General features: G+C 49.1%; 1 protein-coding gene across 1 annotated transcript; it reads left to right on the top strand.

Annotated features, from left to right (window-relative positions):
* The first annotated feature begins 4,745 nt into the window (after positions 1 to 4,745).
* LOC119363248 (COMPASS-like H3K4 histone methylase component WDR5B) lies at positions 4,746 to 8,362 on the top strand. The gene is made up of 2 exons (XM_037628561.1): positions 4,746 to 5,492; positions 7,693 to 8,362. The coding sequence occupies exons 1-2, from the start codon at positions 4,788 to 4,790 to the stop codon at positions 7,981 to 7,983; spliced, it is 996 nt and encodes a 331-aa protein (XP_037484458.1). The 5' UTR covers positions 4,746 to 4,787; the 3' UTR covers positions 7,984 to 8,362.
* The last annotated feature ends 6,733 nt before the right edge of the window (positions 8,363 to 15,095 follow it).

Raw genomic sequence — 15,095 nt, 5'->3', positions numbered from 1 at the left:
CTCGACGCCGTCATGACGCTCGGTGACGATCCCCTCGTCGTCGATCTCTAGAACAGCATCAACGGTCTCTTCAACGACCACAAGATCAATCGTCAGCTCCACCTCACGGCCGAGCTCGGTGATCTCAAGATGGGAGAGATGAGCATGGCCGACTACCTTCAGAAGGTCAAATCCCTCTCCGATGGGCTTACGGATCTTGGCGCCCTCATTGATGACGCTGAGATGGTGGTCCACTGCCTCAACGGCCTCTCCGAGTAATACGAGGCCGCTGCTGATCTCATCTCCCTCATGCCGGGCATGACCTTCGCGCAGCTCCGCTCGTTGCTCGCGCTCCAGGACATGAAGCGCAAAAATCGCCGCGCCCGCAACTCAGACACGGCCCTCTTCACCAACACCACCGGCAACCCTGGCAACACCGGCAATCCTGGCAAGGCCTCTGGAAAAGGGAAGAAGAAGAAGAAGGCCGCCGCTGGCGTCTCCAAGGAGATCATCCCGGCGCCCGCGACCCCGCTGGCTGCCACTCCCTCCTGGCCTTCACCACAGCACCCCTGGAACGGTGCCATCCAGATGTGGCCCTATGGCCAGGGGGGCCTGCTCGGCCGTGCGCCGCCCTCCTACGCCCCAGCTCCCGGCTACGCGCCCCGCACACCCCGTCGCCGCATGCGTTCTACGCCCAGAACCCGTACAGCCTTGCCCCCTACGGTTACGGTTACACCCCTGGACAGTCCTCCTACGGTCCGGCTCCATCATCACCGGCATCACCAACTGCTTCGTGGGACCAGGCCGCGCTCATGCATCAGTTCCAGACCATGGGGCTGCAAGCACCCACCAGGGAGTGGGTGATGGACACCGGCGCCTCCTCCCACTTCGCGTTCGATCCCGGTATGCTCAACTCCATGTCTCCCCCCTCCTCCTCTCGGCGTGCTGTCGTTGTCGGTAACGGTTCCACCCTTCCGATCACCGGTACCGGGCATGCACGTCGTCCTATTTCCACCACCTCTCGTCCTCTTTACCTTCGTAATGTCTTAGTAGTTCCTAACATAGTTAAAAACCTTTTGTCAGTTCGTCAATTCACCATTGATAATCGTGTATCCGTCGAATTTGACCCCCTCGGTTTTTCTGTGAAGGATCTTCTAACCAGGACCGAGATTCTCAGATGCAATAGCTTCGGAGCCCTTTACTCCATCCATCCTTCCACTGCCAGTCAGCCACACGCCTTCCTCGTCGCCGATGCAGCACTCTGGCACCGTCGGCTAGGGACCCTGGGCGGCCTGTTATGGAGTCATTAGCTCGTTCTTCGATCATCCCTAGGGAAAAGAATAAAAGTAGTTTGTGTCATGCTTGCCAGTTAGGTCGTCATGTTCGTCTTCCTTTTTCTTCTACTAATCGTGTAACCACTACTCCTTTTCAGATAATTCACTGTGATTTGTGGACATCTCCTGTTGAGAGTATTTCTGGCTTTAAGTATTATCTCGTTTGTCTTGATGATTTTACTCAGTATGCATGGGTTTATCCTCTTCGGTCTAAGTCAGAAGCTTTCTCGCACTTGTCGTCCCTTCATGCTTTAGCGCTCACCCAGTTTAGTGCACGCTTGCAGGCTATTCAGTGTGATAATGGTCGTGAGTTCGATAATTCACTCCTCCATTCCTTTGCCCAGCACCATGGAATTGCACTCCGCTTTTCATGTCCATACACTTCGCAACAGAATGGTAAAGCCGAACGCATTATTCGTACTCTTAATGACATTACTCGTACACTCCTTATCCAAGCTAGTATGCCACCTCGCTTTTGGGTTGAAGCTCTTCACACCGCCGTTATGTTGCATAATCGGCTGCCTTCCAAGGCAATCTCGGATCGTATTCCCTTTCGTGCGTTACTTGGCGTAGATCCTGCATATGCTGGTCTTTGGGTTTTCGGATGTCTATGTTACCCTAACACCACAGCCGTCGCTCCGCACAAGCTTGCGCCTCGCTCCGTGCCATGCGTGTTTCTAGGGTACCCATCACGGCATCATGGCTATCGTTGCCTTGATCGTTCAACCCAAAAGATCATCGTCTCTCGTCATGTAGTGTTCGATGAGTCCACCTTTCCCTTCGCCTTCCCTACATCTTCGTCAACTCCTACTCCTTCCCTGCACACTTATGATTTTTTGCAGGGAGCTGAGCAGCCGGTTTCGTCGATGCCATTCACCGTGCCAGGCACGGTGACCCCGGATGCGACTACACCGTCGCCGCCATGGTCGCCATCACCGTCGCCACGGTCCTTTCCACGGTCGCCGCCACCGACTTCGCCTAGGTCGCCGCCACCGACCTCGCCCCGGTCGCCTGGGTCCCGGGCCACTGCCGAGAGCCCTGATGGGAGCTCTGATGGCGACCCTGCTGGGAGTCCTTCTCCTACTACAGCCGTGTCACCACCGGCAACGCCGTCACCAGCTCTTGTAGCTGCGGATCCACCCCGGACCCGCCGGCCGCGGGCCCCTCCACCGCCTCCATCTCATGCCATGGCCACTCGTGCTAAACAGGGCATTGTGAAGCCCAAAAAGATATTTGATCTTCATGTTGAGGGTTTATCTCCCATACCGAAGACATATCGTGGTGCTCTCAAGGATCCTAATTGGCATTCCGCTATGGTTGAGGAGTATGGTGCTCTTCTCTCCAACAACACTTGGGACCTCGTTGATCCACCTCGCAATGCTAATATTGTTACTGGTAAGTGGATCTACCGTCACAAGATGAAGTCTGATGGTTCTTTGGATCGCTACAAGGCTCGTTGGGTGCTTCGTGGATTTACTCAGCGCGAAGGTATCGATTTTGATGAAACTTTCAGCCCGGTCGTCAAGCCAGCCACTATTCGTACGGTGCTCTCTATTGCTCTCTCCAGTGACTGGTCCATCCACCAACTTGATGTCAAGAATGCATTCCTCAATGGAACTCTCATCGAGATTGTTTATGCTGGCCAGCCTTCTGGGTTCACTGATCCTCGTTTCCCTGACAAGGTTTGTCGTCTCAACAAATCACTCTATGGTTTGAAACAGGCGCCTCGTGCATGGTTTCAGCGGTTTGCCTCGTTCATTGCATCGGCTGGTTTCATTGGCTCCAAGTCTGACAGCTCGCTGTTCGTTTATCGGCGTGGTGCTGACATGGCCTATCTCCTGCTCTATGTGGATGACATTATCCTGACTGCATCATCCTCGACATTGTTGCACAGTTTGATTGCCACTCTTCGTACCGAATTCAGTATGACGGATATGGGCGATCTTCATTATTTTCTGGGCATCTCTGTCACCCGCAGCAAGGACAGTCTGTTCCTCTCACAGGAGAAGTATGCATTGGATCTTCTTGACAGAGCTGGCATGTTGCAGTGCAAACCCATCTCTACTCCAGTTGATACTACCTCCAAACTTTCAGCCAAGTCCAGCGATCCCGTTGCAGATCCCACCGAGTATCGTAGTATTGCAGGCGGTCTTCAGTACCTCACGTTCACTCGGCCGGATATCTCTTATGCTGTGCAGCAGATTTGTCTTCATATGCATGATCCTCGGGCTAATCATTTGCTACTTGTGAAGTGTGTGCTTCGCTATATCCGCGGCACCACCGGCCATGGCCTCACTTTGTTTCGACGCAGCTCCAACAAATTGCTGGCCTACTCTGACGCTGATTGGGCAGGTTGCCCTGACACTCGCCGGTCTACCTCAGGTTATTGTGTCTTCCTTGGCAATAACCTGGTGTCGTGGTCTGCTAAGCGGCAGCACACGGTCTCTCGGTCCAGCGCCGAGGCCGAATACAGGGCAGTTGCAAATGTCGTGGCTGAAACATGTTGGTTACGGCAGCTTTTTCAGGAGCTTCATCGACCGGTGACTGGTGCCACTGTGGTGTTTTGTGATAATGTGAGCTCTGTTTACATGACACAGAATCCCGTTCATCATCAGCGCACCAAGCATGTGGAGATCGATTTGCACTTTGTGCGCGACCGTGTCACCACAGGCGAGGTCCGGGTTCTTCACGTTCCGAGTTCTTCACAATTTGCGGACATTTTCACCAAAGGATTGCCATCCCCTCTCTTCTTGGATTTTCGGGACAGTCTTAACATTCGTGGACGCCCGTTTACGACTGAGGGAGGGTGTTAGAATATATAACCGTATTCTGTGTATAGATATACAGTTGTATATGTGTAGTTCTTGTATAGGTGTACGTATATTGTACGATACGAACTCTGCCTTGTAATCTCTATATATTGATCAATACAAGGCACCACAACGTGTGGTTTCCCCAATCTTACAAGCAGCTCAAGAAGCTATATCACCTCTAACTTAGCTAATCTCTTTGTTTTAGGTCTTTTCTATATGATCCAAACAATCGAGCGAACCGAGTTCTTAGATAGTTGAAGTCTTTGTGATGGAATCAATCCACCTAGGTTTGAGTGATATGCTTAGCATGGGTGCTCGCATTTTTTTTGAATTTATTTCATGCTTACCAACAATTTCTGTCCAGTTGAGAGATGCCATTACATCGACATGGTTACTTTTTCAGCGACGTAACATTAGCTCGAAACCACTTTTGTTTTGGGTAAGGGTTTAGCGATACCAGCATTTATTTAGACTCAAAGCTCCAAATTCAGAGGTTTGGCAATCCAGGACCAATCTACTAGCCGATTTTCGAATGAATTTTTTTTGCCAACATATCACTTTTTTTTTCTCGATAGCTGAGGGACAAACGGTCACTTGCCACTCCAGTTGGGACAGAGCATCGGGTCTTGGCCATTTTCCCCCTTTCCCAATCCCCCCGACCATGTCTTCGGCGACGCAGCAGCAGCCGCCACCGGCGGCGCCGCCGTACCGGCCATACCGGCAGGTGCGCGCGGCGACCCCGCACGCCCGCGCCATCTCCTGCGTGCGGTTCTCCCCCTGCGGGCGCCTCCTAGCGACGGCCTCCCTCGACGGCACGGTCGCCCTCCTCTCCCCGTCCTCGCTCGCCGTCATCGCCAACCTGCGCGGCCACACCCAGGGCGTCTCCGACCTGTCCTGGAGCACGGACTCGAATTACCTCTGCTCCGCGTCCGACGACCGCACCCTCCGCATCTGGGACATCCGATCCATCCTCTCCGGCCCCAAGCCCGCCGACCCCAACGCCGATCGCTGCATCCGCGTGCTCAAGGGCCACACAAACTTCGTCTTCAGTGCCAACTTCAATCCGCAGACCAGCTCCCAGGTCGCCTCGGGGGGGTTCGACTGCACCGTGCGCATCTGGGACGTCAGCAGCGGCCGCTGCATCCGCACCATCGACGCGCACTCTGAGCCCGTCACCTCCGTCCACTTCATCCGGGACGGATCGATCATTGTGTCAGGGAGCCATGATGGGAGCTGCAAGATTTGGGATGCGGGAACTGGCTCTTGTCTCAAGACAGTCATTGACGACAAGAAGCCAGCGGTTTCCTGCTCAATGTTCTCACCGAATGGCAAGTTCATCCTCGTCGCTACGCTCGATGACTCACTGGTATGACCAATTGACTGCTATTTCATAAGTACTCCCTCCGTTCCTAAATATAAGTCTTTGTAGAGATTTTACTATGAACTACATACGGATGTATATAGATGCATTTTAAGTGTGGATTCATTCATTTTGCTCCGTATGTAGTCCACCTAGTGGAATCTCTACAAAGACTTACATTTAGGAACGGAGGGAGTATCATTTAACCATCACGCTGTTGAGGCTCATGTGTAAGCCTCTTAGGCCTTAGTTAGTGTTGAGCGCAAACCACTTTCAGTTTGTTGGATGGTGTACAAATCACACAATTTTAGCTCATCGCGCAGCACTAGTTCAGATAATATTCATTGTTCTTTGATGTCAAGGTCACTTCGATATATTTTGATCTTGGTACAGTGATTGATTGCAGGCTTTAGCTAGGTTCTAGTCCAATTTTCGGTTGCAACTTACCTCAACTTGACAGTGAATGAAAACCCTGCTCAGTTCTTAAAATTCAGTTCAAGGGTCCACCCACATGTTTTTTTTCCTCGAATAGGTCCACCCACATGTTGACAAGGATATTGTATCTGAGGCTGTGGGTTTGAAGTCATTATTCCCTTCAAAGTTATATGCACAATATCAGAACCGCTCACCTGATATGGAATTCAAATGAAAAATATAGTATCACACTTGGCAGTGGATGAAATTATAAAACTCCATCTCAATTCAAATTTCGATCTCTGAAGTTCAAAATAACAGCGCTCATTGCACATTTAGGCTCTTCGGCCAAATGGTGCTCGTCCATTTAACTGTCTCTGAAGGTGATTTTAGCACGTTTGGTTCTCACATAGTTGCTACTTTTGCACCAACAGAAGTATGGTTTACCAAACGATCAAGTTTCCATTCTTTTGGGGCATTGTGGTAAGCCCATGTTTTCAACTTACATGTCTGAATAGAATTGAGGAGCTGGGGCTCTATATGTTTCAAGTTACATGAGTTTATTTACACTTATCTACTAACTTCATGCCAAACCCCATGTTCTTGTTATGTTTGCAATCTCCATATTGTGATGAGCCTGTACACTGTCAGCAACTTCTCATTCATCTTTGTCATGCCACAAGGATGATTTGGCTGTTGCAAATTGCAATAGGCATGTCATATGTTCATGCTGTTGGAATCTTTTCCCCGTCTCCTACAACATGACTTGGTGTGAACTCCACACAATCTGCACGACTTTATTTCCAAGCTTTGCTGTCTCTTCTTTATAACTTCTTGTCCAACTTCTTCGCAGACTTACTGTTACCATTGGTCTCCACCTTCTTCCAATTTTTTTTTTAACTGAACCTTCTTCCAAATTCAAAGTGTCACACATCATTACATACAATTTCTTATGAATGCTGTAAGCCCTACAGTCCAACTGGCACACCTGATGTTTGAGAATGTTAAATTTTTGTATAGATACATCTTGGAAGGTGTATCAATAACATAGAAGAGGAGGGTTAAGAGGACGATACAACACCAATAGAGGTTCGGCAGCATTGCTAACCCTAGGTTAGCTGCAAACCTGAACAACCACATGCCGGTGCCTCAATCTGGCAGCCATAAGCATCCCCACAGAGCAATCCAGCTTTGCTCCATTGAGCTCCTTCCAAGCGAGTTGAGTGCACCCGGGCCCTCATGGAAGATCGACGGCCATTGAACAACACATCGTTTCGATGGAGCCAAATCATCCAGAAGGTGAGGATAATTTTCTTTTGAGGGACAGACGGTGAGGATAATGGTCGTGCATAGGTTCCGCAAGCCAACCACTTTACCAGACCACCATTCAATGATGTCAGCCTTGTGGTCTGGGATCCACTTGGGTCTCGGCCTCTCGGGCTTGCCCCAGCTATTGAGCATCAAAGTCCACACCTCGTATGCCACCACACAGTCGAGGATCAAATGGGTGTTTGCTACATTTCTCAAGGAGGCCTCTCATGCCTATGGCTATTACATTTTACCATAAAGATTGCCAGTTTTCTGTGACCGACTTTTAAATCTCAGGATGCGCCATGACTTGCAACTAAACATTGTTGCAAATTGCTTCTCAAAACTATTATTTGCATTTTTTCTTTAAATGGAAACAATATGCTAGCAATCACCATTGTTTAAACGTTGTTGGGCCTATCTTTTCGAAACTCCATGTTTACTAGAAATGTGCTTACTAAGTGCCTCCCACCTTCCTTTGCAGAAACTATGCAACTATGCTACTGGCAAGTTCTTGAAGGTATATAGTGGACATGTGAACAGAGCATACTGCATCCAGTCTGCGTTTTCCGTCACGAACGGGAAGTACATTGTTAGTGGGTCGGAAGATAAATGCATATACATATGGGACCTCCAAGGGAAAAACATTCTTCAGAAAATGGAAGGCCATACCGACGCTGTCATCTCGGTGTCATGTCATCCAACAGAGAACAAAATTGCTTCTGGCAGCCTTGATAATGACAAGACTGTGAGACTCTGGGTCCAAGATGGCTGATGAATATGCAGAGGAGAGGATAGGTAGACCTGTGTGTACTCTATGTAGAACGAACCTATGCAGCAGCAAGTGGCATCTCAAAGAGAAACTTGCTGCTGTGTTCCATGGGCCGCTCCTGGTGGTATGTCAACCTGGAGGTTTTACTTAACTTAGGCTTGCACTGCTTTGTTTTAATACGAGTTGTTCCTCTTCGAGGTTCCGAGTCTCAACAGATGAGTTGGTCTCCTAATGTTGAGATGTGTTTGTTTGGTGCCCGACGGCTGCTGTAAGGTGCCAGATTTGGACCTCTTTGTTCACGAGATTGCAGTGCGACCGGCAGTTAATAAAAGCATTGCAATGCTGGCAGTTTTTAGGGTTAATGGATAAACATATGTCATCAGTAAGATTCAGTATGGTGACTGCACATCATGTATAAATGGATACTGATGTTTTGTTGATTCTTAGTAGGTGTCAATCTGCCGAGCTGGGATTATGGCCTCACTTGAGCTTGCGGTATGGCCTCATGGCTGTGAACCTAGCGTGAGCTTAGCTTGATCAAACTTGCTTGGCTCAACGTGTGACGGTCATATATAGATCAAACATGGCTTGACAACACATGGATGGTAAATGAAATCTATCATTAGTACTAAAGGAAAACCAGGGCTGAAAAAGAACTAAACGCTCGAATCCATTATATATTGATTTTGAAAAATGTTCAATGTTTCCGCAAAGTCAATGTTTGCAATCGGCAATGAACTAGCAATTCCGGTATAGTAAGCAGCATTAATCAACTGAGCATCGACCATTGAGTAGCAATTCCGGTATAGTTAAGCAGCATCGTAAGCAACTGAGCATCAACCGTAGAGTAGCAATTCTAGCATAACTAAGAAGCGTCATAGGGAATTCAACATCACTTTTGGCAACCCATATTGCACGGATGTTCATAGCCGGCGACGGCCACCGCGACGCAGGCGCAGTGCCGGGCGTTGACGTCAGTTGGAAAGTGATTTTCTTGATTGATTCTGTTTACACCACCGAGTATACATAGGGAGAGAAAGTTCCTAGAGATATGGCACGCGGGCCCTTAGATCCTACAATCTAGGATCGTTCAGTTAATGTTACAAGTGGTACAAAAATATACAACTTAACACCCCCCTCAGCCGGAACTCCATTAAGAAGGATGTTCAGGCTGGATCGAAAGTCGGTGAACAACGGCGAAGGCAGACCCTTGGTGAAGATGTCGGCATATTGGGAGCTGGATGGCACATGCAAGACTCGTACTTCGCCAAGAGCAACGCGATCCCGAACAAAGTGTAGATCAATCTCAATGTGCTTGGTCTGTTGATGCTGAACCGGATTGCTCGCAAGGTAAGAAGCACTGATGTTGTCACAATACACCACGGTGGCACGTGTGGGTGGAACCTTGAGCTCATGGAGAAGTTGCCGGAGCCAACAAGATTCAGCCACACAATTGGCAACACCACGATATTCAGCCTCGGCACTGGATCGTGAGATGGTGGGCTGCCTCTTTGATGACCATGAGATGAGATTTGCTCCAAGGAACACACAAAAACCGGAGGTGGACTTGCGCGTGTCCGGACACCCTGCCCAATCGTCATCGGTGTAGGCAATGAGATCCCGTGAGGGAGAACGAAAAAGCTGAAGGCCATAATGGGAGGTGCCCTGTAAGTATCGTAGAATGCGCTTCACAAGCTGCATGTGTATGTCGCGAGGGGCATGCATGAATAAGCAAGCTTGTTGGACAACACATGTGATGTCGGGGCGCGTGAGGGTGAGGTATTGTAGTGCGTCGGTGATGCTACGATAGTGAGTGGGATTGGAGAGGAGATGGCCTTCGTGGGAGGATAGTTTAGAGCTCGTGTCAACCGGTGTGGAAACGGGCTTACAATTGATCATGTTGGCGCGTTCAAGAAGCTCTAGTGTGTACCGTTGTTGGCATAGGAAGAGGCCGGATTGGTTGGTGGTGACATTGATGCCGAGGAAATGGTGCAATGTGCCAAGGTCAGTCATGGCAAACTCCCGTTTGAGAGAGTCGATGACATGGGCGAGTGTGTGAGGTGAGCTCGCGGTGAGGATAATGTCATCTACATATACAAGGAGATATGCAAGGGAGTTACCATGGTGTAGGATGAATAGGGAGGTGTCACTCTTGGATGCCCGAAACCCAAGAGATAAGAGGAAGGCTTGGAAGCGCAAGAACCACGTCCGGGGAGCTTGTTTGAGACCATAGAGTGACTTGTGGAGAAGACACACATGGTACGGCTTGGAGGAGTCCACAAACCCAGCCGGTTGCGAGCAATACACAGTCTCATTGAGCTCACCATGGAGAAAAGCATTCTTGACGTCAAGCTGATGGATGGGCCATGAATGAGAGGTGGCAAGACTCAAGACCACCCGAATAGTTGCTGGCTTGACCACCGGACTGAATGTTTCATCATAGTCCACACCCACTTGTTGGGTGAAGCCACGAACAACCCACCGTGCCTTGTACCGTGCCAAAGACCCGTCCGTGTTGAACTTGTGCCGAAAAATCCACTTGCCCATGACCACATTCGCACCTACAGGCTTAGGCACCAAAGACCAAGTAAAGCTGTTCATTAATGCATTAAACTCATCTAACATTGCTTGACGCCAATGGGGATCCTTGAGAGCGAATTTATACGTGGGAGGAATGGGGGGGGATGGTGGAAGAGGCGTCGGCAAGAAAGAGCCGTTTGGGAATTAAGAACCCTATTTTGGCACGTGTGGTCATGCGGTGTGCGTTGTTGGGTGGCTGTATCGGGAGTGCATGGGGTGGAAGAGGTGGCGGTGGCGTACTGGGTGGCGAGCGGCTCGAGGATGATTTGGTGGGACCGAACGAAGCGACAGGCAAGGCGTTGGGAACGGGCGAGCCTGGCGCGGGAGTGGGCGCGTGATCCGATGGGGATGCGGCAGGACCGGGCGGGGAGTTGGCACTGGTGGGCGTGCGATCCGAGGAGGATCCAGACGCGGGGGACAAGGGAGTGGGCGCAGCAGGCGACGTGGGAGGGCTTGGTTGGTGCGGTGCGGAAGCTGGTGGTAGGTGGGGCCCAGGCCGGGTAGGTGGGAAGGATCCAGGGGGAAATCGGGGTTGGGCAGGTTGTTTGCATGGGGATTTTCTGTGGACGTGACAGTGGTGTGGTCCGGCATGCTGCAGGTGTATGGAAAAATCGTTTCATGAATATAACGTGGCGAGAGACGATGATGCGGCGTGAGGCGAGGTCGAAACACCGGTAACCCTTGTGCTCAAGTGCATAGCCAAGGAAGACGCAGCGGGACGAGCGGGGAGCGAGTTTGTGATCCATGGTGGCATATTGGTTCGGGAAGTATAGACAGCCGAAGACACGAAGGTGGTCATATGTGGGTGCAACACCATAGAGGAGAAAATGCGGTGTGTGTGGCGCAATGACACGGGAGGGACGCCGGTTGAGTAGGTAGGTGGCTGTGTGTAGGTATTCAACCCAAAATGGTGGTGTGAGGGTGGCTTGAAGAAGGGTGCGCAAGACATCATTAGTGGTGCAAATCATGCATTCCGCTTTGCCATTTGGGGGGGAGTATGGGGGCAGGAGAAGCGATAAGCAACGCCGTTGGAGGAGAAGAAGGCGCGAAGAGATGAGTTGATAAACTCACCACTGTTGTCACACTTCATACTTTTGATGATTACATTGAATTGGGCGTAAATAAACGTAAAAACGCATTGAAGGACCGTGGAAGTTTCGGATTTGTTGCGGAGGGGGAAGGTCCACGAGTAATGTGTATAATCATCAAGCACCACAAGATAGTATTGGAAACCAGAGAAACTAACAAGAGGTGATGTCCATAAATCATAGCGTATTAAATCAAAAGGTGCATAAGTTTTGCTAAAAGAAGAGGGAAAGGGTAAACGAGGCTGCCGGCCAAGTTGGCAAGCACTACATGGGGAGTGAGGAGCCTTATTACAATCTAATTGTTTAGACAGAGAAGAAAATGTGTGGACGCCGGGATGCCCAAGGCGACGATGCCACAAATCCGAGGGGGTGGCTGCGAGGAGAGCGGACGCCGGCGCCGGTTTATTGCCAACGAAGGGGTAGAGATCGCCGTGGCTAACGGAGATCATGAGAACTCGTCGAGTGCGAAGATCCTTCACAAGAAAACCACACTGGTAAAATTCAATAGAGCAAGAATTATCTTTAGTGAATTTACGAACAAAGATGAGGCTAGTGCTTACGTTGGGGGAGACAAGAATGTTGGGGAACGTAGTAATTTCAAAAAATTTCCTACGCACACGCAAGATCATGGTGATGATATAGCAACGAGAGGGGAGAGTGTTCGTCCACGTACCCTCGTAGACCGTAAGCGGAAGCGTTAGCACAACGCGGTTGATGTAGTCGTACGTCTTCATGATTCGACCGATCCAAGCACCGAACGTACGGGGCCTCCGAGTTCAGCACACGTTCAGCTCGATGACGATCTCCGGCCCTCCGATCCAGCAAAGGCTCCGGAGATGAGTTCTGTTAGCACGACGGCGTGGTGACGATGATGATGTTCTACCGGCGCAGGGCTTCGCCTAAACTCCGCGACGATATGACCGAGGTGGAATATGGTGGAAGGGGGCACCGCACACGGCTAAGGAACGATCCGTAGATCAACTTGTCTGTTATGGGGTGCCCCCCTGCCCCCGTATATAAAGGAGCAAGGGGTAGGGGGCGGCCGGCCTAGGAGGGGGCGCGCCATGGGGAGTCCTACTCCCACCGGGAGTAGGACTCCCTCCTTTCCTTGTTGGAGTAGGAGAAGGGGGAAAGAGGGGGAGAGGAGGAAGGAAAAGGGGGCCGCACCCCTTGTCCAATTCGGACCAGAGGGGGGCTGCGCGCCTCCTTCCTTTCGGCCTCTCTCCTCTAATCCCGTATGGCCCAATAAGGCCCATATACTCCCCGGCGAATTCCCGTAACTCTCCGGTACTCCGAAAAATACCCGAATCACTCGGAACCTTTCCGAACTCCGAATATAGTCGTCCAATATATCGATCTTTACGTCTCGACCATTTCGAGACTCCTCGTCATGTCCCCGATCTCATCCGGGACTCCGAACTCCTTCGGTACATCAAAACTTATAAACTCATAATAAAACTGTCATCGTAACATTAAGCGTGCGGACCCTACGGGTTCGAGAACTATGTAGACATGACCTAGAACTATTCTCGGTCAATAACCAATAGCGGAACCTGGATGCTCATATTGGCTCCTACATATTCTACGAAGATCTTTATCGGTCAAACCGCATACAACATACGTTGTTCCCTTTGTCATCGCTATGTTACTTGCCCGAGATTCGATCGTCGGTATCTAATACCTAGTTCAACGCAAATGCTCAACGCAAATGCCAAATAACATTTATTTAGGTTTAACACTAATCCCGAAAGTATAGGGAGTGTGTGATGATGATCATATCAATCTTGGAACTACTTCCAACACTCATCGTCACTTCCCCTTCAACTAGTCTCTGTTTATTCTGTAACTCCTGTTTCGAGTTACTAATCTCAGCAACCGAACAAGTATCAAATACTCAGGGGCTACTATAAACACTAGTAAGGCATACATCAATAACCTGTATATCAAATATACCCTTGTTCACTTTGCCATCCTTCTTATCCACCAAATATTTAGGGCATTTCCGCTTCCAGTGACCATTTCCTTTGCAGTGTAAGCACTCAGTTTCAGGCTTTGGTCCAACTTTGGGCTTCTTCGTGGAAGTGACAACTTGCTTGTCATTCTACTTGAAGTTCCCCTTTCTTTCCCTCTTCCCTTTTCTTGAAACTAGTGATCTTGTCAACCATCAACACTTGATGCTCTTTCTTGATTTCTACCTTCGTCGATTTCAACATCACGAAGAGCTCGGGAATCGTTTTCGTCATCTCTTGCATACTATAGTTCATCACAAAGTTCTACTAACTTGGTGATGATGACTAGAGAACTCTGTCAATCACTATCTTATCCGGAAGATTAACTCCCACTTGATTCAAGCGATTGAAGTACCCAGACAATCTGAGCACATGCTCACTAGTTGAGGGATTCTCCTCCATCTTTTAGCTATAGAACTTGTTGGAGACTTCATATCTCTCAACTCGGGTATTTTCTTAAAATATTAACTTCAACTCCTGGAACATCTTATATGGTCCATGACGTTCAAAACGTCTTTGAAGTCCCGATTCTAAGCCGTTAAGCATGGTGCACTAAACTATCAAGTAGTCATCATATTAAGCTAGCCAGACGTTCATAACGTCTGCATCTGCTCCTGCAATAGGTCTGTCACCTAGCGGTGCATTAAGGACATAATACTTCTGTGCAGCAATGAGGATAAACCTCAGATCACGGATCCAATCCGCATCATTGCTACTAACATTTTTCGACACAGTTTTCTCTAGGAACATATCAAAATAAACATATGAAAGCAACAACGCAAGCTATTGATCTACAACATAATTTGCAAAATACTACCAGGACTAAGTTCATGATAAATTTAAGTTCAATTAATCATATTACTTAAGAACTCCCACTTAGACAGACATCTCTCTAGTCATCTAAGTGATCACGTGATTCAAATCAACTAAACCATGTCCGATCATCATGTGAGATGGAGTAGTTTCAATGGTGAAAATCACTATGTTGATCATATCTACTATATGATTCACGTTCGACCTTTCGGTCTCCGTGTTCCGAGGCCATATCTGTATATGCTAGGCTCGTCAAGTTTAACCTGAGTATTCCGCGTGTGCAACTGTTTTGCACCCGTTGTATTTGAACGTAGAGCCTATCACACCCGATCATCACGTGGTGTCTCAGCACGAAGCACTTTCACAACGGTGCATACTCAGGGAGAACACTTCTTGATAATTAGTGAGAGATCATCTTAAAATGTTACCGTCAAACAAAACAGAATAAGATGTATAACAGATAAACATCATATGCAATCAAAATATGTGACATGATATGGCCATGATCATCTTGCGCCTTTGATCTCCATCTCCAAAGTACTGTCATGATCTTTATCGTCACCGGCACGGCACCATGATCTTCATCATCTTGATCTATATCAATGTGTCGTCACATGGTCGTCTC

The sequence above is a fragment of the Triticum dicoccoides genome, chromosome 2B, assembly GCF_002162155.2.
Source record: "Triticum dicoccoides isolate Atlit2015 ecotype Zavitan chromosome 2B, WEW_v2.0, whole genome shotgun sequence".
In the NCBI taxonomy this organism is placed as follows: domain Eukaryota; kingdom Viridiplantae; phylum Streptophyta; class Magnoliopsida; order Poales; family Poaceae; genus Triticum; species Triticum dicoccoides.
The sequence above is the reverse complement of the archived record's forward strand: the minus strand, read 5'-3'. Positions and strand labels throughout refer to the sequence as shown.